General features: G+C 46.8%; 1 protein-coding gene and 1 pseudogene across 2 annotated transcripts in view; one reads left to right on the forward strand and one right to left on the reverse strand.

The window, feature by feature from the left end:
* Positions 1 to 18,253, forward strand: part of Crk (Crk proto-oncogene, adaptor protein) — a 43,705-nt gene extending 25,452 nt beyond the window's left edge. For both annotated transcript variants that reach the window (XM_077693135.1, XM_077693136.1), the window contains exons 7-8: positions 2,760 to 2,837; positions 15,353 to 18,253. In XM_077693135.1, coding sequence (XP_077549261.1) covers positions 2,760 to 2,837; positions 15,353 to 15,490 — 216 coding nt within the window. In that variant the 3' untranslated portion in view covers positions 15,491 to 18,253. The remainder of the gene's footprint in view (positions 1 to 2,759; positions 2,838 to 15,352) is intronic.
* LOC144162549 (uncharacterized) lies at positions 4,417 to 5,756 on the reverse strand (annotated as a pseudogene).
* Positions 18,254 to 24,016: the final 5,763 nt, after the last annotated feature.

Consider the following 24,016-nt stretch of genomic DNA (forward strand, 5'->3'; position numbering starts at 1 on the left):
ATTGACTAACAGCGGCATTTAGTAGTGACCGAAATGAAAAAAGAAAAAGTGGAAACCTAGTCTGCTATCATATTTAATGAGGCGTTGCGGAAAAAGCACCGGTTTTACGATGACACATGAACTACCGTCGGCTATCCGAATTCCATTGCCAAAGTGTTGAAACTCTTAATTCACACAATTTTCGCGGCCAGTTTTAGTACAAATTTCGCTTTAATTGGAGAGGTAACTACATAGCAGTTGTTGCCTGGCGAGGGCCAAAGTGTTAAAACCCCAATAACTGGTTAAATGAACTGTAAAATCGAAACCTCAATTTTACGAAATTCTCGATTTAATGAAATTTGCGGCCCCAAGTACGACTTCGTTATATCGAAGTTTAACTGTAGCTCGTACCGAGAATTAGAGCTGCTGCCGCCTCTCCGTGCTGATGGCATGCACCATGAGCCGCGATGCTCATCGCTTCCCTTCCATTCTTCAGAAATCGATTTGACTGCGCTGCTTACGAGGATGTGAGGACTGGGGGAGAGCAGTTTTTCTTCCGAACCCCCCTCCCAGCACTACCGCCTTGGTATCGTCCCCGCGCCCACTCGCGAACTCACACCACCAGTGCCGTGACGCCACTCGCTCGTGCGTTTGCCTGTTGTGTCACGTGCACACCACTTTGAATATAACTGGTTGCCTCTTCAACTGCCTTCATTTTTCCGCGAAAGGGATGTCAGGGTCGATGTTTTAGGAACGTCCGAGGGCCTTACTGAAGAGACAATCGTTGTGTGGAAATGTGCTGTGGACAGCAGTGACAGTGACACTTGGATGTCACGGTCGCGCAGTCTACTCGGGTAGGGTCTTTGAAGGAGGCCCAACACATGATACAGCCCTCCAGGGACTTCATTTCCACCAAGGGCTTTTCGCTCAGCTAGGGGAAGCACCTACAGATGCTCTTGAAAAAGATGTGCCGTAGCTTTGCGTGAAGCAAACAAAGCCAACTGGCTGTGACATCTGCTCTGCAAATAAGTAGTACAGTAAAACCTCGTTATAAGAGACACTGTTACAAGAGACACTAGGTCATAAGAGACATTTGAATGAAAATGGTTTGGTTGGTTTTCTTCTGTTTGCCACGCTACCAAAATTGAATACAAGAGACATGGTAACAAGAGACATGATTCCTGGGTCCCTTGAGTGTCTCTTGTAACGAGGCTTACTGTAGTACGACCTTGGTTGCATGTGAATAAAATGTTATTTCTGTTTTGCCTTTTTTTTTTGTGGAACCCGCTTATAATAATCATCGGTTATAACGATGGGTTTTCCTTGGCACTTAGATATTGTTATAAGTGGACTAGTATTGATTTTTTTCAATACAGTAGAATGCCGTTGATATGTTCCCAGTTCATACAATTGCCCGGTTGCTACATGCCTCGATAACCTGATTTCGGGCTAAGTACATTCAAAATTTAAAAATTTCATCCAACTGCGACTGGATTATACATTTTACAATGAACATACTGACGTGAGTGCGGACCAAGCCTCGGCACGCGCGGTGCAATAAGCATGAACCAAGCAGCAGCCAGGCCGCCTGGGTCACCATGGTGGAGCTGCTTTCGCGCGGAGGACTATCCCGTTGCGGACAAAAGTCTGCAATGTTTTGAAAAGGAGCTCTTGCTCTCAAAGGGCTTTAGCATGCGCCAGCATACATTGACAGACATGTGTAAGTGAAAAAGGACATTAAATGCATATGTTCGTCGCTTGGTTGCTTTCTTTTTACTGCGGCAGATCGTATGTTTTCCCCAAAACAATGTTTCCCCTTCACTTTTTTTTTTTATATATAAAACGTATCAACGAGGTTCTACTGTAGTCGAGTAGATTTTCTGAACGTGCTTGGCTCTGCAAAAGCGAGATGTCGGCACGCGCTAATGCGCTGCTTCTGTACTGTCTGCTCATTTTTCATTTACTCGACAAGCTTAACCCAAATCGTGCATTCTTGAGCATGCCTTGTAGAGGCCGTAAATTTTACCACGCAGCATGGAGCAATGTGCTTCAGTCTACGCCCATTGTTGTAGATCTGGCAACAACGAACTTCCGGTTGCAACAGACCATTTCGGTTGGTTTGTTTGGTCCCCATGCATTTTAAGTGCAATCCTCTCTATAGCAGACAGCCTGCTATAGCGGCGTTAGCAGACAATCGGATACAACAGACTAAATTTTGAGCCAAAATTGTTTTGACTGATCGTTAATAGCGGACTGCCATGGTGCAGGCACCCGATATGCTTTTTTTTTGTTGTTGACTGATTGACCAGTGCTGGTTTGGGTTGGTCTTTGCTCACTCTGCATTTCACACTTTGGGCCGGAATCGTGTTGGGTTGGAATTTTTCTGCCCTGCAGCGCTTGTGGATGGACGTGTGTCACTTGTCAGCCGTTTCCTTGACAACGCATCACATAATGTCACGCTTTTCGCTGCTATTATTATCTTGCGTTCCCTTTATCTTGTTGGAAAACTTGTATCCTCTACCTCAGTTTGAGGCAGTTGTAAAAAAAGGGATGCTTTGTTTTTAGTTTTTGCTTTCGTAGTTGAAAAATTGGGTCTGGCACTATAATAAAGTAAGTTGGGCCTGGTATTGTAAAGATCTAAATTAATCCCGAGCCGTCCATTGAGGTGTGTGGGGGTAGCTTCAGTGCTAAATTTTGGTTCTTTGAACCATCGACCAGCATTGCGCTTGCTGTTTCATTTATTTATTATTATTGCTTATTGTATTCTTTTATTTTTTCAGAGGAAGCTGCCAGCTAGGGCCCGCGTGAAACAGGCTCGGGTGCCCAATGCCTACGACAAGACGGCCCTCAAATTGGAGGTGAGTGGCAAGTGGTAGAATGACGACTGCGCCACTTCCTTTGCTCTTGCACAATCGTGGAACATCGACCGTTTATCAGGAATCTCTGAATGCTGTTCTTTCTTTTTCCACTGCAAATAATTTAGCGTGTATTGCAGCTTAATAAAATAACTAACCGAATTCCCCATTTTTAACGATACCAGTGAAAAAAATGCTGATTAATACAGAAAAAAAATCGAAATCAATTTTTTTTGCAGGAGCCTAAACTGCTAAAACAAGTGACAATTAAAGAAGATTAAAGTATACGGCCCCGAGCATGAGATGCTTCGCATCTAAAATGCCAAGTTTGTTCCGCTCAGTGAGGAAGGGTACATCAAAAAGGGCTGTTTCGTGCGTCTGTTGGGGTACGGCGACTTCAGGGCAAACCCTGGCTGGCTTATTATTTACACTATGAACTTTTAGCGCATTGCTAAATTATTGGCAGGCAAGCGCCGTGCCCGCCGCAATTACAATGTCATGGTAGCTTCTGTGATACGCCTTCTTTTAGACATCGAATTTATAGAATCAACTGCTTTTAAAACGACAGTCCTGATTTTGTGAAATTCTTGATTTAACGAAATAATTCGCAATTTTCGGTGACTTCGTTAGACCGGGTTTTAACTGTACATTCATTATCAGTGTAAAACTACCAAGAAAGGATACAAGGACCGCTGAAAAAGAGGAGTTAAGCAGGTCTGGTCATTTTTTCTGGTAAAAACTTCTCTTTCTCATAATTTTGAGCTCTTAGTGCACAGCGGGGTTCATAACAAGCATAACGAGTTATTACATGATTACCTGGACAAATATTAAGATGTCGAAAAAGCAAGAGTAAAAAACCCTTTTTTTGCTGCCGCACATATGAGAACGTAATAATGAGACTACATAAGATGCTGATAACAGTTGTGGGATATGCGAGAAAATATCTCTCACTGGCTAAATTTTTGAAGTCCTAACTTGAAAACTTAAGGAAACCTGTTTTCGAGTAGTGTCTCCCGTTAATAAGGATGTGGGGGGGGTATAAGGGGGGGACATGGGTATCGAAGCTAACTTTTTTATTTTTCAGCAGATTTTGATGAAATTCGGTACAGTTGTTAGTAATGTTACATAAACAAAACCACCAAAATATGGCTGGAATATCTCAAGTACTTTATTCTCTCATTTTTGCAAGATGGATGCTGACCTGTAAAATGATGGTAGAAGATCTAGCACACACTCATAGTACACCTTTAGCCATTCTCCACACAATGACATTACTATAATTTTTTTGACGTAACCGATTTTTTTTTAATTCTCTTTAGTTGTCAGCTGCTCAAGCAACATGAAAATCGTGACCGTGGAAACATAAAAATAACAAATTAGCAAGACAACAATTTTGAAAACAAGACATGTCATTGTGTGCAGTGATGTGCAAGGAGTGTAACAAAACAAACGGGGTAAAAATATTCATAGTTGTTGTTGAGATATTGGCTTTGCAGGTTGACCTTGGTGGTGAAAAAAAAGTTGCAAGAAAAAGGGGTTCAAAGTTTGGGGTCATGTTTATTACCCTAGAAACCACCGGCCTTGTAGTTGCTGGTGTCGGGTCAATCTCTGTGCTTCTTGGACTTCATCTCCTTGCCTCCATGTGATTTCTGTGCCCTCTTCTTGCGCAAGGCATCCTTTTCAGCTGCTCGACGGAGTCCGTGTCCTGCAGGCTGCACGCCGAGTGAGGTGCAGAACTCTGTGTAAGCACGAAGAGTGCCACTGTTGAAGCGACACACGGCCTCGCTTACCGCGGTCTCTACTGCAATCAGGGAAGCATGCTTGTCTTTCGGCATAATGGACCAGATGACGGAGTGGAGGCTTTCTGCTGCATTCTGAGTTTTCTGCTGCATTCTGAGTTTTCTGCCCCTTGCAACGCTCCAGCAACTGAGGCTCGGAGAGCCGCCGAAACACTGGCAACAAGGCAGCAGCCACGTGTGGCTTCAGCTTGTACTTGTGAGCAGGCTGAGGTTTGTCCTTTGCTTCAGCTGCTCGGTTCCTGCACCAACTTGTCGGCCCCGCAGGGCAGAGCTCATGGTGTGGTTCCCCGTCTGTGGAGGTGACATGGTGAAAGGTCGCCATGACTGCCCTCTGCATGTCCTGCACATTGTCACTCCCTCTCAGCGCCTGTCCGTAATAGCTGGTCAGTCTCTTTATGAGGTCTTGCGTCAGGTCCCCTCGGCCGCCAAGTGGTTGGTCTCTGTCGCTCTTGGCGACCAAAGAGCGCAGGTTCGTCCCCATCCTTTTTTCTACATGATTCACGCAGTCCTCTTTGGTGAACCGGATGAATCCGTACGTTCTGTCTTCACAGAGCGCCAAGTAAGTCCGGCAGTCTCCATCGCACACAATGGTGGTGTAACGAAGGCCGTGCTTTTCCAGGGAACGCCGAAAGAGCACAAGCGCGGCCTCCACCTCCATCTTCCCGGACTTCGAGTGTGTGTTTTTCTGACACTGATGTGCTTGCCGCAACTCGTCGTAGCCACTGTCACCTGGCTTCGGCCCCAACGTGCACCCATGGCAGTAGTTCGAAAGGACCACAAAGTCCAGCACTAGGCCTCTGTAAAACTCGATCACAGCCTTTACGCCAATGTGGCTACTGTGACCCCGGGTCATCCAAGTGCCATCATAAACGACTGTGATGTTCTTCGTGAATGTTGGGTCCATGTCACTGTACACGCCTTTCACAGCTGCAGCAGCATCAGCGCACACGTTAGTGGCAGATTCGCGTGCAGCAGGCCGGAATTTCGCTTTTAGATGCCCCTGAAACGTCTTCTGATGGAGGCCTCTGTACGACACATTCATCACAGACCAAAAGTCTGTAAGGGCAGTACAACCTTTCCCAATGCTCTTTATGGCCTAAACAGACCTCAAGTTCACCTCAAAGGCCCGGCTTCCTTCCTCTCTCGGTGACGACCACTGGTCTTCTGAGGCACCGCACGCGGAACAATGTAAAGCCATCTTCACAGCAAGGCCAAGCCTGGTTTCCGGCACTACCGCTATCGCCGGCTGAAAGCACTGATGGCAGAGGGTTTTGCCGAGCAGCGCATTCAGGGCTGAAATTTTCACAAGTAAAAACTTGCCAGAGTCCGCTGCCGCCGAACTTCCCCCTCCAGCCGTCAGCCACAACTTCCGTTCGGTTGCCGGCACAGAATCAAGTGACTCGCGAACAGTAGCGGCGGTCACATTCAACTCCTGCGACGAGGTGAACCGAGGTTCAAGATGCGCTTGAACGGTGCGACCGCTGCTGGTGCATGGTTCATCTTCACCTCCGGCAGACGTACGCGCTTGAACCGCACTTTTGCCGTTCATCTTTGTGATGGCTGCGGTGGAATCGGCATGCATCACGGCGCATTTACGGGACGTTGAAGGCAAGGAAGAATTCGAAAATGCGCTCATCTGTTCAATATGGTCCCCACTGGAGCACAAGGCTGTAACAGCCTGCAAATTGTTCGGCAACACGTCGACGGTCTCACTTGGAGGCTCATGCACGGATACATTTCCGTTAGGCCTACTTATCTTTCGGATGTTCGGCGGTTTGCGCTTGCGGCTGCCGAAGCGGTGCTTGGTCGCAAACTTCGTCGTCCACGTTCGCCCAGTCATGATCGCAAGCACAAAACAAAATGGAAAACTCAAATCAAAACAAAGCGATGAAGCAGTGACGTAGCTCAAACAACCAACGCGTTGACAAATGAGCAGCAGCCGGCGCGCGGATGAGCCCGAGAAGCAGACGCCGCAGCCGCTCTCGCTCTCCGAACCGGCCAATGGGGAGGCTTGTAGAACGCACGTGACTGAGCAAGCCACTCGGCGGCCGCGACAAGGAGCTCTGCGACCTTGATACTTTTTGTGTTTTTGTGCTTGCTGTTCTCTCTATCAGGAAACGAAAGAGAGGTGTCGCAAGGCGAAGAGGCGTGCTTTTCAACGGCACCAAAATGGCCGCGTTGTGTACCGGCGTTCCGGAGCTAGGCACACTTGAAAACCGTGACTTTTTCACCGATTTTCGCGAATTTTTCGCTGTATTGCCTCATGAATATTATTATTTGTGGTACTTAGCGGTCGTTTTCAGCGGAAATATTTGGAGAAATTATAGAAAAAGGGTCAAAGATTCAAAATCTTGAACTTTCTAAAAAGTGATTTTTGGGTCGTTTTTCTCGAGTTGATCCCCGCGTCCCCCCTAATTAAAAGTAAACTTTCTTGCTTTTTTGGTTTCAAGCAACAAAATTTAATAGCCACATTGGAAATGGCAATACATTGGAAATATAAAGTTTCACCTAGATATAAGCAGTATTTTGTGTGCAAAGGCTTGCACATTGTTAGCTTATGGCGAGCCTAGCACAGAAATGCAACATGCTAGAAGCTGCGATTACCTTCCGTGTTTACCTTAAGGTATGGTTCATGTTATGACAGTCGCAAAATTTTTAAAATCCAACCCTTCATTAATTTATATGCAGCATTATATCCGCTGCTCCAGATTCTGCGGCAACTTCTGGGGTGTTTTGTGGTGCCATTGCAAAAACAAAAAAATCTATAGGAGCTATGACGTGAAGCACACCCAAAGGATTGAGCAACACAAACATGTAAAAATCTTTCCAGTCATTGTGGTGTTAGCATGAGGCTCCAGAAAATGTCTCTTGAAGGAGTACTCACACAAAATCTTTGTGTCGTAATTTTTCGCGACTATACGCCTCGAGCTTCGCGATCGCTGCGCCACCTGCCGCCGCTTCTCCGCGGCGTTGACGGGATTTGCGCTGCGTGACTGATAGGGGCTCGTGCAGTGTTTTGGTTCTGTTTTGCTTCTTTTCGCCTTTCCGCGCCCTAAAAAAACTTATTATGGTGACGACTATAGGCAAAGATTACGTTTAGGTCACTTAAAAAGCAGCTGCGTCTTCGTAGAGTACGCGATCGCCTGCAAGAGCTACCCGGGGACGCGCTTCTGTGCTCTTCGTCGCCGCTCTTCCGGGCGTCGGCGACGGCAGCAACATATCACCCATGTCACCTCCAAAACATCAGGCACAAATGAATTCGACTGACGCCTCGTTTAGGCCTGATACTGGCACAATGAGAGGTTGGCGTCATTTTGCAGCGTGGACAACGAATGCGGCATCGTTTCGCATATATACGCCGCAGAAAAATATGTTTCGGGGATGTGATTAGTGATTACCCAATCCCGGACAATAACTTATGCCTTTTATAAGAATATAAACCATGCGAGAATGTAAAGTATATTCCAAGCCTGTGCGTCGTTAAATATGTGCCCACACACGCCATATAGCAAGAACCAAGGAAATGAAACCACAGAAAAATAAATGCTATGCCAATGCGGAATTTAGAAACAAAGCTCTAACGGAAATTAGAAAAAAAAAAAAACAGTGCAGCTTCTGGCATGCTAAAGACGTTCGTCTAAACTTAAGCCAGGTAGGTTTCACTAGACCAACTATACGCGAAATGCACTGCTATTTCGCGAGAAATCGGTGGGGGGGGAGGGGGGGGGGGGGGAGGGGAGGGGGACGCTGTGTACAAATGCGGAGCGGAATCAAGCAATGAACGTTTTAGTAATCCCACACATCAATCTCACGTTCACTTTCCTTTTGTTTTTCTACTTCAACGAAGAGCTGATCGTACGGCAGATGCATTTTTGGAAGTATACAGGGTAGGCTGTTCAACAAGCGATCAAATGTGTCATTGGAAGAGTGTGGTATGCGATAAGGCCCTCTGATTTCAGTTTCTGGTTTATTCTGCAGGCTTCCTGTGCCATATGACGATATTTCGAAGAAGCATTTAGTCGCGGACGCGGATTATATTGTAAGCCCGTCTCCGCGCTGCTCGCAGAGGATATACCGTATTTACACGATTGTAAGACGACCCTTTTTTTCAAATTTGACAATCCAATGTTGGGGGGGTCGTCTTAGAATCGAAGTCGAACCATGTGCCGCTTGCAACGACAAGAGAGACAAGAAATCAGGGGTGCTTCGACGTGTGAACGGCTTTGCACGCTCATTTCCATGGTTACGGTAACCATTTCATACATTCTGGCGTCAATAAAAATGATGCACCTTTTGTAAGTTGGACCTAGAGCGACTAACCTCCCACTATCGCGTTCGGAAGTGTACTAAGCAACGTGATATGATAGTGGCTACATTTGCACCGTGCATTGAATAAAGGGATTCGCTAATACTCGTTTTGTTTATTAGAGACCACGACGATAAAGCCGGTCGTGTTAGAGACGAACAAAATGCTTCGTGAAAGCGAGTAACGTGCTCACGGAAATTGCGAGCGGCTGCTTCCGTCAGCCGGCATGTTGTTGTAATCACGATCGCGCGTGGCTGCTGCCGGTCGCTTCGATTGTCATCTCGAATAGTTTCCCGCTCAACCCAAAGCGCATAGTTTTCCGCGTGCTTATACAAAAGCTTTTCTTTTTTTAGCATCTACTGCGCGCATTACGAGTGCCTTTATGACGAGTGCACGGCTCTTGAGGGAGCACCGATAATCGATGGAAGAGCCGCCGTAGGGGGGTATTGGTAGTTGACGGAAGAGCTTCTCTTTGTGATACAATTTTCTGAGCGGGCGCGTCGCCGCGTGCTCCTGTCGCTTGTGTCCACGACCGGCTTTCTCGAGTCACTTCTGTCTGACATGAGTGCCGTAGGCTCGAAGAACACTCGGCGCTCGTTTACGGCAGCGTTTAAGCGGGCTGCTATTCTTCATGCTGAGGAAACAAACAACTGTGCAGCAGGACGGAAGTTCGGAATCGGTGAATGTGTGGTGCGGAAGTGGCGGCTTCAGCGCGAGGAAATTTTCTCATGCGACTCCAAGCGCCGTGGCTTTCGCGGGCCGAAGTCTGGCCGCTTTCCGGAACTAGAGACGAAGCTTGCGGCCTACGTGACTGACCTACGCGATCGATCGCTGTTGGTCACCTGCGAAATGGTCACGCAGCAAGCCCGTGTCTACGCTGTTCAGGCAGGGATACCAAGATCTCAATTCAAAGCTAGTAGGGCCTGGGCGTCTAAATTTATGAAGAGGGCTGGTTTTTCTCTACGTCGCCGCACCAGCGTGTGCCAGAAGTTGCCGGCCGCATACGAGGAGAAAGTCCTCGCCTTCCATAGGCACTTCCTCAAACTCCGCGACACCCGACGGTGCTTGCTTGGCCAAATCGGCAATGCCGACCAAACTCCCGTCTAGTTTGACATGACGAGCAACACGACAGTGAGCGTGAAGGGTGCACGCGATGTAAACCTACTAACAACGGGCAACGAAAAGCTCCGTTTCACTGTAATGTTGTCGTGCTTGGCTGATGGCACCAAACTCCGCCCGTACATCGTCTTCAAACGGAAGACGATGCCTAAAGAGGCACTTCCCAAAGGCGTGGTGGTACGGGTGAATGAAAAGGGTTTCATGACGGACGACATGGTCGTGGAATGGTACCGTCTAGTGTGGCTCCTGAGGCCGGGGGCATCCCTCAAGGAAGACATCCCCAACATGCTAGTGTTGGACTCATTCAGAGGCCACCTTACCGCCAAGGTAAAAGCGGTGCTCCAGAAGGAGCATACCGACATGCTCGTCATCCCCGGTGGCTTGACGGGGCAGCTTCAGCCTCTCGACGTGGGGGTCAACAAGCCTTTTAAAGACCTCCTGCGCCGCGAGTACAACGAGTGGATTTCGTCAGGAAGCCGCGAACTTACGCCAAGCGGGCGTGTGAGGAGAGCCTCCCTGGCTACTGTGTGCGGGTGGGTCCTCTCCGCATGGGCGGCCGTACCACGCGATGCCGTGGTGCGGTCGTTCGCGAAGTGTGGACTCACACTTGACGACGACGTGCTGTGGGACTGCAGCAGCAATGACGGCAGCAGCACCAGCGAGGACGACTCCAGCGACGATGAGTAATCCTCCGCAAGCACGTGAATAAATTTCCCTTGTGTTGTTATTGTTGTTGTTCCTTTACGAGTGGCCTTGTGTAAAATGCGCACGTTTTTTTTTTTTTTTTTTTTTTTTTTTTTTTTTTTTTTTTTGAGATGCGATTTTGGGGGGGTCGTCTTACATTCGAGTCGTCTTACAATCGTGTAAATACGGTATGTAAGCAGATGAAGGTCTGCGGGCGCGCACCTCACGACAAGACGACTCTGTCGTGTGCTGATCCCCGAGTATAATTATGCATTGTCCATCGTACTTTTGTTGAATATTTCCGAAATTAACACAGACTGGCTTGTAAATGGTGGTGATCAATATCTGGGGTATTATATTGGCAAACGTAACTGGTGTGCTGTCAGGTATGAGTGCTCCGCTGATTATGTAAGCGCACAAAACCGATTTAAATCGTAGTGTATAGCCGTAGCATGAACATCTGAGGAACCGGTGGTTACGGAGACACGGCTAGTAAATTCAGGTCAGTGTAACTACAATCGGCTCCATCATACGTTGATTCCGCGACGCTGGCCTGTGACACACACCTGGCGCTTATACAGACCGAAAATACCACACTAAGATCGCGTCGGAAACATTTACACTCTCGTAAACACACCCCCTTTGCGAGCAGAGTGACTGCTCCACACAAACATGAATTTCAAACGCTCACAAACGGTAAATCTCAGTCGTGAACGTGCCGCAAAAGCAGCGGCGGCACTGGGGAGCGGGGCGCGGACTCCCGCGCCTGCTTTCGAAACGGGCCGCTAGGGGGATTTCAGTGGCGCCCCTACAGGCCGCGCTCGAGGCGTATAGGTGCCTACAAGCTCACTAATGATTGAGTGGCACATTCCATTGTCGAACGCCACATAAATATTTAAAGATAACTTGCATTCGTGTCAGTTTCGGTTTCAGTGAAGTGAACACCGAGGCAGCCGCCATGACAGGAAGGCGCGTTTGACGTCACTGTTCTCGTTGCACCACTACCAATGCTAGTCTGGGCGCTCACGCGTGCCAGACCGGCCCGATTGGTCGTAGCCGCGTGGGGCGTCAGTCTCAAAAACTGTCACGTGATTCACAAGGCGGAAAAGCGTGCCAACAGCACCGCGGCCGCCCCGATACATCACGGGAGCCCTGATGTCAACCGTTTGGGTCGAAGTGCAGGTGACGTCATGAGCTTGCTCGATGGTGCGGATGAGCTTTCTCATGCGCGCACAGATTAAAATTGATTTAAAATATGTTCTTCTTAACGGTTACGGTTTGAACTTCCAAGAGGGTATCTCCATACACAAGTGAAGCTTTTTACATAGTTATCCGAGCTTTGAAATTTCGTGTCAGTACTCCTTTAATGTTTTAGACCCGTTCACGTTTTTCGTAGCGCATGAGCAATGCTCTATTTGCTGACTTAGACTGCAGATGACCTTCTGGGCTTTTGCTCTGGGCTTTTGCTTTTGCTTCTGGGCTTTTGGACTTTTGCACATGGGATGCCCTACTGTCTGCCTGGAGGTCCCTTTGTGTGGGCCTCCAGACAAAGTGGGCCCCAGGTTTTGTGACCGTGGTGCAGAACAATTTTTACGTAGGTTGGCTGGTTGCCTGTATTGCAGTTCACAAAATCCTTGTGCTGAGTCCTTGCCATGCAAGGAGTTGGGCATTCTTTTTTTTTTTTTTTTTTTTGACGTCAGTTTGAGAACCAACTTTTCAGTTTAATGTGGTATTGCCCTGCCTGAAGCATTCTTATGTGCAGGTGTTAATTTCCAAAGGTTTATATCCACAGCAAACTCAAGCTCCAATATTTGGATGTTCTGGTATACCCTTGTCATTCAGGCCGGCTAATATGTATCGGACTAGGGGTGTGCGCATTGGCATTGTTAATTTTTGTGAAAAGCATCGTTCCAGAAAATACTGATATCAAACGATGCATTTTCCAATGCTGTGAACTGTTTTCTACTGCTAAACCATGGCAAATGCTGTGCGAGGAAGGCGATGTAGCTCGCAAGCCTGGCCCACTGCTGTAACTTCGGGGCACGTTTGTTACATCATATTGTCATTTTAGTAACTGTACTGTATCTCACTGTGTCACTTTTCACATTGTCCAACTTTGCAGGCATTAATTATTGCATTTTAATGTAATTAAAGTGTAACCAGTTAATATAATGTAACCAGTGTAACAATTTAATGTAATGTAATTTAATGTAACCAGTTCCACAATGAAGCGATGCCCCAACGTGGTGCGGGAATGCAGTGCACGCGGTACCCATTCGACGCATCGATCATTTTTTTCAAAGCCTAGCAAGCTCGCTGTCAAATATGGCAATAACTTATTGTTTTATGACATTGCAATCAGTCCGGAAGTTCACATCACGCACCTATATAACAAAGGCCACACAGCACATTACACACTCCGAGGACTGGTCAAGGTGAAGTCACGCTCTCTGAGGCGCATTCGACAAACTCCGTCTGTCGATCCACGCAACTTCTCGTACTATGGCTCACGATCTCAGGCATCCTTCTTGCGATAACATCCATGTTGGAGACCCCAGCTGATAAAATGATTGAACAGAGACTGAGCCAACCGAAGCCATAAAAGGAACCCGGATTGTGACCTACACAGTCGTGTATACAGTGGTCACTTCGCGCAGCCACAATCTTTTCTTGCCACAGCAACGCCCGATCAGGAAGGCCGTTTCAGCGAGCCCCGACTGGAGAACCTATCTCGTTTCAGGATCTATTGGTGGCTTGTTTTCAGGGTCTTTTTCTGCCATTCGTGTGTTTGTGATTGAGCAACGACAGAAGAGGTGTCCAATGACGGCTTGGCCGATCATAGAGTTAATACTACCACCTCAAGCGATCTGATACCAAAATGGCTGCATCTATTGGTGGCGTTTTGGAAATACGATCCTCCGAAAATTTGAGTTTTTTCTATCGTGTGCAGGTATTTAGTCAGCTCAGCTGGTATAAGTATTTTTCTATGGTACTTTGGCAGAAAAACTTTACAAATGCACAGAATACAAAACATAGGAGCTAGATATGTGCCTTCAAAAAACGTTTTGGTTATTCTCCGAAAGTTTCCAGTCCTGTTCCTCCTTAAGGGGGCCAAATACAAGTTTGTTTTATTCGGAAGATTTTGTGTTTTAGTTTTATAGTGCCCCTAGCACTTGTCTGGCAGCAAATGATGCCGCATTCATCAAGAAATTCTCCCGCCAAATCGTGTGCTTTCGCGATGTCTGCGGTGAAGTAATATGTGCGGGTATTCAAACTTCCCCTGCATCATTTGGCCCTGCAGCCTTAATTGCCATCAGTCCTCCCAGATGGCGCTACCATACTCAGCCAAGCACCATTGTCTGCCGTTGCTTTGTTTTTGACCGTATTTTATTCTGGCTTGCTTTTGTTTCTATAGAAAGTAATATTTCGTGAAATTTAAGGTATCCTGGACAAACAGGGTCACTTAAGGCAACATGGCTTACTCCAGTCGGCCAGTGTCCTGTAAGACAACTCCAAAGTGGCAGACTGCTGTGCAGCTAAAACGGCATAGTGCACCCAGTACCAAGTGCAGTGCACGTCGGTACTTCTATGTTTACATGTATTTTCGTAACTTTCATCGTTTACCCCGCTATTCTTACTGCTGTAAAATGAATATGCATTATGTTTAAGCGCAAGTAGCTCATTGGGCAAGCTTAAAAGCCCTGCCTAGTTTGCATTTGCTTTTGCCGGCCTCAGCCAATCGCGCAGCTGGACGCATATGACATCATAAGTTCTGTTGTGGAAAATGAGCTAGTGGGTCACGTGGCCATTTCCTTCTTTCCTAATTATGTAGCTTATTTGAGCGAAGTTTATGTTTAGAGTGGTGTCAGTATGATTCTAACGAGGCAACCTTTCGAATTATCCAAACTTGTGTTTCGTCTGCGTGGCCCCTTTAATTAAAGGGGTAGACTACCGATTTCTGGATAGTGCATATCCTCTAGTTCATATGACAGCCACCGTTTTATATAGGTGGGTGATCAGAAGGAATTTTTAAATAAATTGGTGGAAATCATTTTAATTGGCACTAAGCTTTCTGAAGTCTGAAAAGGTTGCCCCATCTAGTGTCTAAATGTCACACTGCCCATGCAGGCACAAACTTCTCCGTCGGTTTCAATGGGTGATTCAAAAACCATTTTAGGGGTAGGAGGGACTGCATTTTGGTATTTTTTTAGCTTGGGACAAGTTTTTAAGCACCCCTGTTTCATCTCGCATACAGTCAAAACTATGTTGCTCGCTGGCCCACTGTCATGTTTGCCGGTATTCATTCTGGCAGCGAACATGACAATGGTGGATCTAAAAATGCCCCTTTCAAACGTTCTAGGGCCCTGTAGGGAAAACTGGCTCTGTTCAAGGTGTTTTAAGTGATGCCCTTTCATTTGGGATAGAGAGCATATACCCCAAGAATCCGTTTTCTGTCCCTTTAAATGCTTTGAGAAATGTTTTAATAAGGCATCAGCTTGGCATCGAATAACGTGGTAATCATCAAACGGTGATGATTAAATGCAGTTGTGCAGTACGACGGGGCTTTGATCGTTCTGTAAATGCGACCTGTCGTTGTCTTCTCCACTCAGGTTGGCGACATCATCACCGTCACCAAGACCAACATCAACGGCCAGTGGGAAGGGGAGCTCAAAGGGCGCGTGGGACACTTTCCCTTCACGCACGTCGAGTTCATCGACTCGGAAAACCCGGACGACGACGAGTCCTAGGCGCGCGGCAGGTCGCCTTACAATGAGCCCGTCGTCTTCTCCCTCTTCCCGAGGCCGTTTTCTTTACCTCTCTCTTTCTTGATAACTGTACGCCTCGCCACTGGCGACTTTCCCGTCACGTGCTGTCGCCGCACCTCCCGCATCTGCACCGGCTTTGTCACCACCACTGTTTGCTGTGTGCTGCGTTGTCGACAGCACCCGCCCAACCTCGCACCCAACTGCGTGCGGTGGCCCGGCTTTCGCCGCCGCCGACTAGGACTAGGTTTGTGACGATGCGGCGGTTGCGTTTTGGCCGATGAAAGCTCAGAGTTACTGCGTCTCGACCGTGGGTGCCCAAGCAAAAGGACCTTGGGGCTTACAAGCGTCGTCCGCGTGCGAAGAAGGAAAGAGAGTTGTGTGTGCTTTGTGGAATCTGTCCCCGATTTCGTGTGGGCGTGTGTCAACCTGAGTGAAATCTTTTTGTTTTTATATCTTAATTTCAACGTTTACAGCGTGACCGGCCATCGGCCACACTTCGGCCGTCGTGTGTTGGCCAAACGGGGAGCACGTGTCCACGGTACAGCTGCTTTGCTGCTTGGGTCTCGTTAATGGACCACGATTTTGACGAGGACGGTCGAAAGGGGCGAGGGTGCTTTTCATTGCGGGTCTCCTATGTTTTGATGCGTGGTGCGAACGATGGCTGCTGTTTTGATGCCATTTTGTTTTAGCAACGGAACTTCAAGAACATGTATGGGAGTTATTTTGCTGTTGTGGGGAAATTTCTTTTGCCTTCTGGCTTGGAGGGAACTCCGAAAGGCTGAGGGCTCTTTCCAGGTTGCAGGCAAGAAGGCTGAAACCCCATTGCCTGCTGGCTTTTGAAACAACCACTAAGGATGTTGAACGCTGTAGTTGCAGAGTTCTGTTTTATAACTACAATCGCCTGTGAGCCACTTTTGATTCAGCAACGTTGATATGGCCCCTACTAAGTTAGTTGAATCGTTACGGCTGTTTTCATTTCCGTATCCTTTAAAGATGTCTTACTTCTTCAGAAGCTGAGTTGACTTCACACGCAGGTCAGTGGCCTTTGTTTTTATACCGTGAACCTTTTCCATGGCGCGCATTTGTATTCTTTTCGAGATAGCACAAGATGGTAGATTAGAGTGACATGTCACGGACTTGAGGCCTCGTGCACTGTATAACTAAATGGGCGCATTGCCTTTAACGATCCTGGCTGTGCCCACCTTTTGCAGGGTTCTGTAACAAGGTTAGCGCTGACGCAAGCGCCAGTTTTCCCAATGCAGTTGGTCAGTTTTTAGGAGCATTGCATCGTGGGAACTTTCGTCTGTTGCTTGTTTTCAGGTAATGACGGGTCGCAATCGCAAGCCGTGTGAGGGTTCAGAACGCAAAATGGTTCTATCGGGAAAGAGGTCTCGTACAACTTTCAGGATTCTGATGGTTGGAAGCCAGTCGGTCGTTCTTGCTAACTTTAAAATGAGCCGCACCCCTTTGCTGCTGATTGTGAAGTTCCTTGTTACGTGCCCAACTCAGAGAAGAATCTGTTTGACCGAACGCGGTGCTAGTTGTGTACGTAGTGTCTTGTATTGTAATCGCTCTGCTTGTGAATGCCTGCGAAGTGTTTGTAATGTGCAACATCAACAGGTGGGGCTTTCTTTGACTCCGACCCGAACCGTGCTAAATTACGACTTGACGAACTGTAGTGGATTCCCTGGCTTTTCTTTTTGTAGCCTTTGTGGGAATGACGGGATGCTTTTTTTGTCTGTGTGTGTGTGTGCCTTAGAGCTACTTCTCGTTGATGTCTGTACTAGTGCTCCACGAACGTGACGCTGTGTGCGGCATAAAGAGGCCATAAAGACGAAATAAAAATGGTTCATTAAAAGGACTACTTTGTCCGGATAACGATACAAATTTTGTCACAAACTTCAAAGAAATAATGGGGATATTGGGGAAAACAGATGGAGCAGTGGCGACTCCATAGCCACTTTCTGTCAATTTTATGACGTCACAGAATCTTGTTTGTGCGATTGGGCGATTGTGGTGGGGCCCAGATTTCCAACTAGAATGCTCACGTGCGGTTAACACACTGAGAGCAATGTCTTAGTGCTGGCCAATATTGCATCACTCCTGCCAATAACCCGTCGCTGTAGTGCGGAATTTGTATGTCTTTCAATATTTCTCGCGTTTTCTCAGTTAAAAACATCTTTCATGGTTGGGAAGGGGCCGAGTGAGTGAATTGAACAAATTGACCAAAGCTGTATTTTGTCTTCATGGCTTCTTTAAAATGCTGCATGGATGTTTTTCTTTCTCACTGTTTTGTGAAAAGGGGGAGCATATGGGCTTTCCGCAGACATGTGTACAGTTTTTTCGCTGTTTTTCCTCCCTCATTTTCAGGCAACCTGCAGTTTGTGTAAATGCAGTTTGTTGTGAAAGGTCGACTGGTAGTGCACTCTGCTTGGACATCCCTCAGAAGTGCTGTGAAGGCAGTGTCGTAAAATTATACGATGCACCTTGAATCAACAGGAGTTGGAATGCAGTGTGTGCTTTCTTTTTTTCCATCTCGGTATTTGCTGGAATCGTGCGTTGAATGGGTGTCAATGTCACTGCGTCGGGGGCACTCCCAGTACCCGAAGGTTAGTAGCCGTCTAGGCTCCTGAATAAGCTCTCATTTTTCAGCTTTTAGTAGCGGTATTTATAAAGTAGATGCAGTTGCATCCATGTAAATTGCAGTTATTTTGTTTGTGCTTAATAAATGTGAATTTCATATTTTGTTGGGCTTAAGTTTTTTTTTAGTTTTTTTTTCATGGCAGTTTGCTCATACCTGGATCTCATGAGACTTTAATGCTGCCATAATGAACGTGCCTTCTTTTTCTGTTATCGTGAAGAGGACAAAAAATAACAAGTATTAAAGTTAACGGAAAGTGCGGGAGAGTAGTTGCACTCGGGCTAAATCAGTGCAAGGTTTTGACGCATTAGTAGAGAGCAAAGTGTTAGGTCCGAAAGAATGCTTTGCAGCAACAGCAGCAGATCTTTCCACAGTGTGCAGGCTGCTTGTCAAGGGGAAATTGAACCCGACCTTGTGCAAAGACTTTGAATTCAAGGTTCGATCGTATTACCGCTGCTGTTCCCACCCAGAAATCCAATGTATATTGGCCTACACTTCCCCGAGCAATCGCAGTTCAGATCTCGGCCATGGTTTCATCACTGTGGGGTAGCACAAACTGCGTATTGGAGGCATGGCCAAATAAGGGAAATCTGTATTGCCAGATGTTTTATGCCGATCGCGTGTACAACCCTCACGTTTATTCCTAATCCTGCATGATGTAGGTGTGTGCTTATGTGCATAACTTCAATTTCCATGGCACTGCATTGTGCAACTAAGATGCATGAGGGGAACCTCGTGAATCCATGTTGCCTCAAGTTGTCGCATGATTGTCTCGAGTTATGAATTTGCAAGATGCCTAAAATGCCAACTTAAGTTGAGCCAACTTTAGGCTGTACCTGGTGGACTTCGATTGCCTGAAGCCGTCATTTGAATTTTCACTTCACTGTAAATCAACTTAGGCCTGAAGTTAATATCTAAGTTAACCGTAACCTCACTCGATGAGGTGAACACGTCTTGAGCTGTACGAAATCTTGGTACTACGGCATGGCCTCTGGACCAGTTGGCAGCTCGCATACTGAGTAAATTGTGCATAACTAAGGTATACTCCAAATCATGGTTATTTTGTGTGTCAATGTAGACGAGTGGATCGGCTTAGCTGATTAGTGCATAATTAGCAGAACACAACCTGCGAGACGTAATGTCTCTGTAATAGTAGACACAAAAATAAAGTGCCATTTAACAATGCCACATTTAGTTAAATGTATTGCCACCCACTTGAGATGCAGAAACGTTGCATATTGAGAAGTAGCCTAACGAGAAATGCCTAGATTGAGGATCTTTGAACATTTTAGCATTTCTAAGGCCTTCTCATTGACTTCTTGATTTGTGCCCAGCTGAATGTATGTTGACATCGAAGGAGAAAGGTCAATGTTACTTTTTTTACTTTCCAGTGCAGGCCTTTGACGGGCTTTTGAATTTCGGGAAGAAAGAGGACCAGAATGTCGTCGCGTGTGGCTAACTGCGAGCATATTTGGAAATCTAGCTTTTGTCATACGGAGTTTTTTATTGTAAGGAGCGCACTGCATTTCTCTGTAACCGTTTACTTGCTGTGACTTTTTATGCAGGGCTTGCTTGTCTTGGACTGTGTGCTGTGATGCTCTGTGGCAAATGGGCTGAATTTGTAGCTCCTTTACTATCTTTTAAACATAGTGAGAGCAGTTTAACAAAAAACACCAACATTTTGAAACTCCACAGAAATCCTTTTTCGACTTCTACAGGAGAAGCAATGGGTTTGAAAAGTGTTGGTGATGCCAGCGTTTCTAAGGCTTGGTTGTTTGTAAAACGTATCGCTTTAGGTGGGCAAAAGCTCGTGTCTTTCTTTTCACAATGATCTGTGGAAATCGCCAGTTGGTGCTTAGTCTGAATGGAAAGTAGCCCAACATTAAGTTCCATGCAAAGTTTGTCTTGCAAAGCTCTCGTGTATTATACACGCCTTTCCGTTGTAGTTTAAGGTTGGCAAAAGTTGACGGGTGCATATCAAAGTCTCAAAGCAAATCCGTTTGCTTGGCCTGATAGAAGTGTCCTATCTGTATTTTAGTGCTCTTCGTGAGTTGGTGAGATTGATCCATGTCCAAGATGTGATGAAGGGGTTCGGATATGGTTGCTGTGTGTCGAGTACCACCCATAAAACAGCGTTTCCGGACCTATCGCTTTTGCTCAGGAAAGAAAGAGTGCAGCTGAGTGTCTATGCTGTCAACGTAGTAAAAATTACTGTGTATTGTCTGTGTTCACGTCAGGCAGTTTTGTTTTTCAAAAACGTAGCTATTGCAACAAAATTTGTGGGTGCTGCATAGCAACACTGTGGTGCTGTTACGACCAAGCCTTTGTTTTCCACATGACAGACAACTGTTCTGTTTTTCCACTGTGCTCTGAGTGTGCGGAAATAATGTTCCAGGTCTGTTCGTTCGATTTCTGCGTAGACATAGTGTTTTTGGCAAGGCAGCACTGCTTCATAACCACATTTCAATCGCAGCGGACAGCTGAGTCTTTCCCGCTGTCAGATGGGGTTGCGTAGATGTTGGCTGAGGGGAAAGGAGTGAGAGGAATGGAAAGCAGCAGTATTACAGCGTTCAAAGACCGACGGTGCGAGTTTTTTTTCTTCCAGTCATGAAGGCCGCAATTCCGGTCACCCTCACAGTCACAGAAACGCCAAACTGCAGTGTCAAAATTTGTGAGAAACCTTGCGCATTTTTAACTCGCTGTGGCATAGTGGGAATTCGTCGTCTTGTGAATGTGCAGTTGCACTACTATTCCTGCTGTCGGGAGCTTCCCGTTCGTCGAAGGACTTTTCCTGGTGGCTTCAGAGCTAAACTGTGTGACGGTAGCACCAACCTGTGTCCTCAGATGGCATCAGGTTTGGTGTGTGAGCGTCACCGCTACAGGTGCAAGTGGCACTTGCTGCTCAGGAGAGGTGGTTCCCAACTGTTGTTTGCACCAATACATTTTTATCAGTCTGAAAGAGGTGTCGCTGTAGCTCACTGTGAGAAGAGTGCACCAAAGCACCAATAGCGGCCAACAATGTGTCTGTTTTCCCGTGGTAGACTGATAAAAAGCCCATGCACTGGTGTGTGTTCTGCCTGTGATTGCCTTGTGTAACCAAAACAACCGAAAGTGCACAGTTAGGCTTGCTCCTATTGTCGCTAGCTGCTGGTCTTTGGAGTGCGTGTGTGGTGATTCATGCTGTCCTCTTCTTTTGTTGTTGTAGAGTGCTTTTGTGGACATGCGTGTGCGTGTTTGTCTTGCAAGCACATTTGCGAAAACCCGCCGGCTACAGCCGACAGCCCAGATGGTGGCAAATTGTTTTGTGACCAGTGGAAAAAACGTGGTATGTACCGCGTGGTATGTACCGCGGCATTGTTCACGCGTGTGCTTCAAACTCTCTCCCTTTTCTTCGGGGGAAAGTTCTTCTAACGGCATTCATTCTGGGCACATGCTGTCACTAATCCGCGCGAAAGCAGAGCGACCGTCGTAATTTCTAGTCTTCATTTTTTTTTTTATGCCTGACACGGTAGAGAAGCGTACCATCATTTGGAGCGGTGCTGCAGGATTCGCGTTTGGGTCGGTGTGAGTGAGTGTCGGAACTGTTTTACGTGTGACTCTTGATGTTGGGGAGCGGTCCTGGAAAGAATGATAGTGCCGTGCTTTTGTGTTTGGTGGACGAACGTACCAGGAAGGAAGCATCTAAGGGGGCTACTTTTATACGCGTCCTGGTTCTACAAATGCCCCTCCTATGCAGTCGGACATGTAGCCAAGTTTAAAAGCCAGTTATTTTGTATTGTGGCGTTTGGCCATTTCTGTATGGGGTTGCCACCATGGAGGTGATACATTTTAGACACGGTAAGAGTTTTGGAACTAATAGTGCCCATGAACCCTCACCTTGTGCGCAGTGCACGGGAGCCGTCACTTAATTTTTATTGGGCTACTCTCGTTCTAAACCTCAAAGTCTCGCATTGAGCCCATGCTGTGTTTTGAGCCACACTTTCTGTCCAAGTGGTGCAAATGCAGTGTTATTTGGTACTGCAGGCTCTCTTTCTGAAGCAGGTTCAATGATCCTTCTGAACATTGGTGATATATATCGCTTTTGTTCAAGCGGCAGGCAGAGAGTGAAGATGTTTTCTTCTTGAAGATGGTGCAGTTTAGCTTTAAGAGCTCGGTAATCGTGTGGGAAAGGTTGTGCGAGTGTTATGAGCTTGGGCTACGGTTTTGCCAGTGGAAACCACCCGTACAAGATCGTGGCACATGGACACAAAGTGTTATCCGCAGCAGTCGAGCATTGTCGAGGCTTGCACATGCCTCATGCAATAGCATTGCTGTTTGCCAGAGCTGCCGTGTGCTAACTACCGACCATGATCATTGAACTGACTGTGTTTTTTTACGGCTGTGATGAAGGAGGTCCCGTGGAAATGTCTGCGAGAATACGGTCGTGGCTTCATCGTCGTCCTTCTTACCACTAAGTAGTTGACCCAAGGCACAGCGTTTGCGTTTGACCGCACACTTCACCTCTACCCATCGTCTAAAGAGCAAGGGCTTTAGCACAGAGGGCGCCGTTATCAGGCGTGGCTTTCCCTGCCCCAGATTACTTTCTACCAGTGGCTCCCTGAGCCCGTTGAAAAATGGAGAGTGCTGTGGTTGTCGTGACAAGCATAGAGCGGTTTCTTGTTCCGAAGTTTTTTGTACGGACTTACTTTGTAGTGGCCTTCTTTACGAGTGCTCATGTTTGATTTCTTGGAAGATGACGGGTGTTGAAATATTGTGTGTGTGTTTTCCATAGCACGGCTGTATGTTCCTGCTTCGGGCAGACGTACAACGTGTCTCGCTTTGTTTTTTGTTTTTTTTTCATCCGACTTTGTTCGTGGCTTTTGTGCATAGAATTCGCTTTGTATTTGCTTACTTGGTTGAACAAAGTGCTCCGACTCTTACATCACTGTGTGCTTGTGTGTTACTTCTCCTGCAGTTCCACACTGCACACGAATGCCAACTCATGTTGCCTTCAGACGGGGCCTGGAGGCTGGAACCGTAATCGTTTCTCATGGATTCAGTGAGGGAGGAGGCACCTGCTTCTATACTGTAGCCATTCAAACGAGCATTCTCTTTTGATGTGCAGCGACAACACGTCTGTGGCCCAGAAAAGTCATCGGTGGCATTAACCAAGCTAAAAATATCCTGCAGTGCCACTTTAAGGTACCTACAGAAAGCCTCAGAATCGTAAGTCGCTTTCCCAAAAGATGGCGTGCTAACAGGAGCAGAAAGTTTTCACCGCTTGAGGTTGCCATTACGGTATATGAGGACGTCAGCGCTAGGGTGTAATGCGACTTATTGTAGTCTTGATGCACGTTTGATAGATGCGGGCCAGGTATCATGATCTGTGCCAGGCACACTACAGTCTTCGTCATTTCCGAGTTCAGTAACACTATCAAATTATATGGCTAAAGGCGAAGCTTAAGAGTACTGACACCAAAATTTTATGTTCCTTTTTATTTATTTTATCAAGGCTTAATGGCCTGGCAAACCCGAAACAGAACTTTTAAAACTGGAGCGCGCGGTAATAAATTACATTGAACGGTCTGAAAATCGTCCGTTTTGGTTTCCCGCGCTTCCAGCCAAGAGGGCGCGTGTGACAGAATCACGGAATAACCTCACCGTTTTGTGCAGATGGCGAAACCCCGAAAAGGCCGGAGGAGGCGTTGTTTTGACCACCCTGCTGCCGGAGATGAGCGGATGAGCTGCCTGAAGGCGTTAAGCCTAGCATTGCGGTGGAAATTTAATGACCGCTTTCAATAAAAGACCTGATACTGGCTTCTGCAGCAATTCTGGCTTTATTAACTGCTATTTCCCCCCGTGCGGAAGTTTATTTTTGTAAGACTGTG

Source organism: Haemaphysalis longicornis, unplaced genomic scaffold (genome assembly GCF_048455015.1).
Source record: "Haemaphysalis longicornis isolate Haplotype H1 unplaced genomic scaffold, Haemaphysalis longicornis Haplotype H1 scaffold_12, whole genome shotgun sequence".
Classification (NCBI taxonomy): Eukaryota; Metazoa; Arthropoda; class Arachnida; order Ixodida; family Ixodidae; genus Haemaphysalis; species Haemaphysalis longicornis.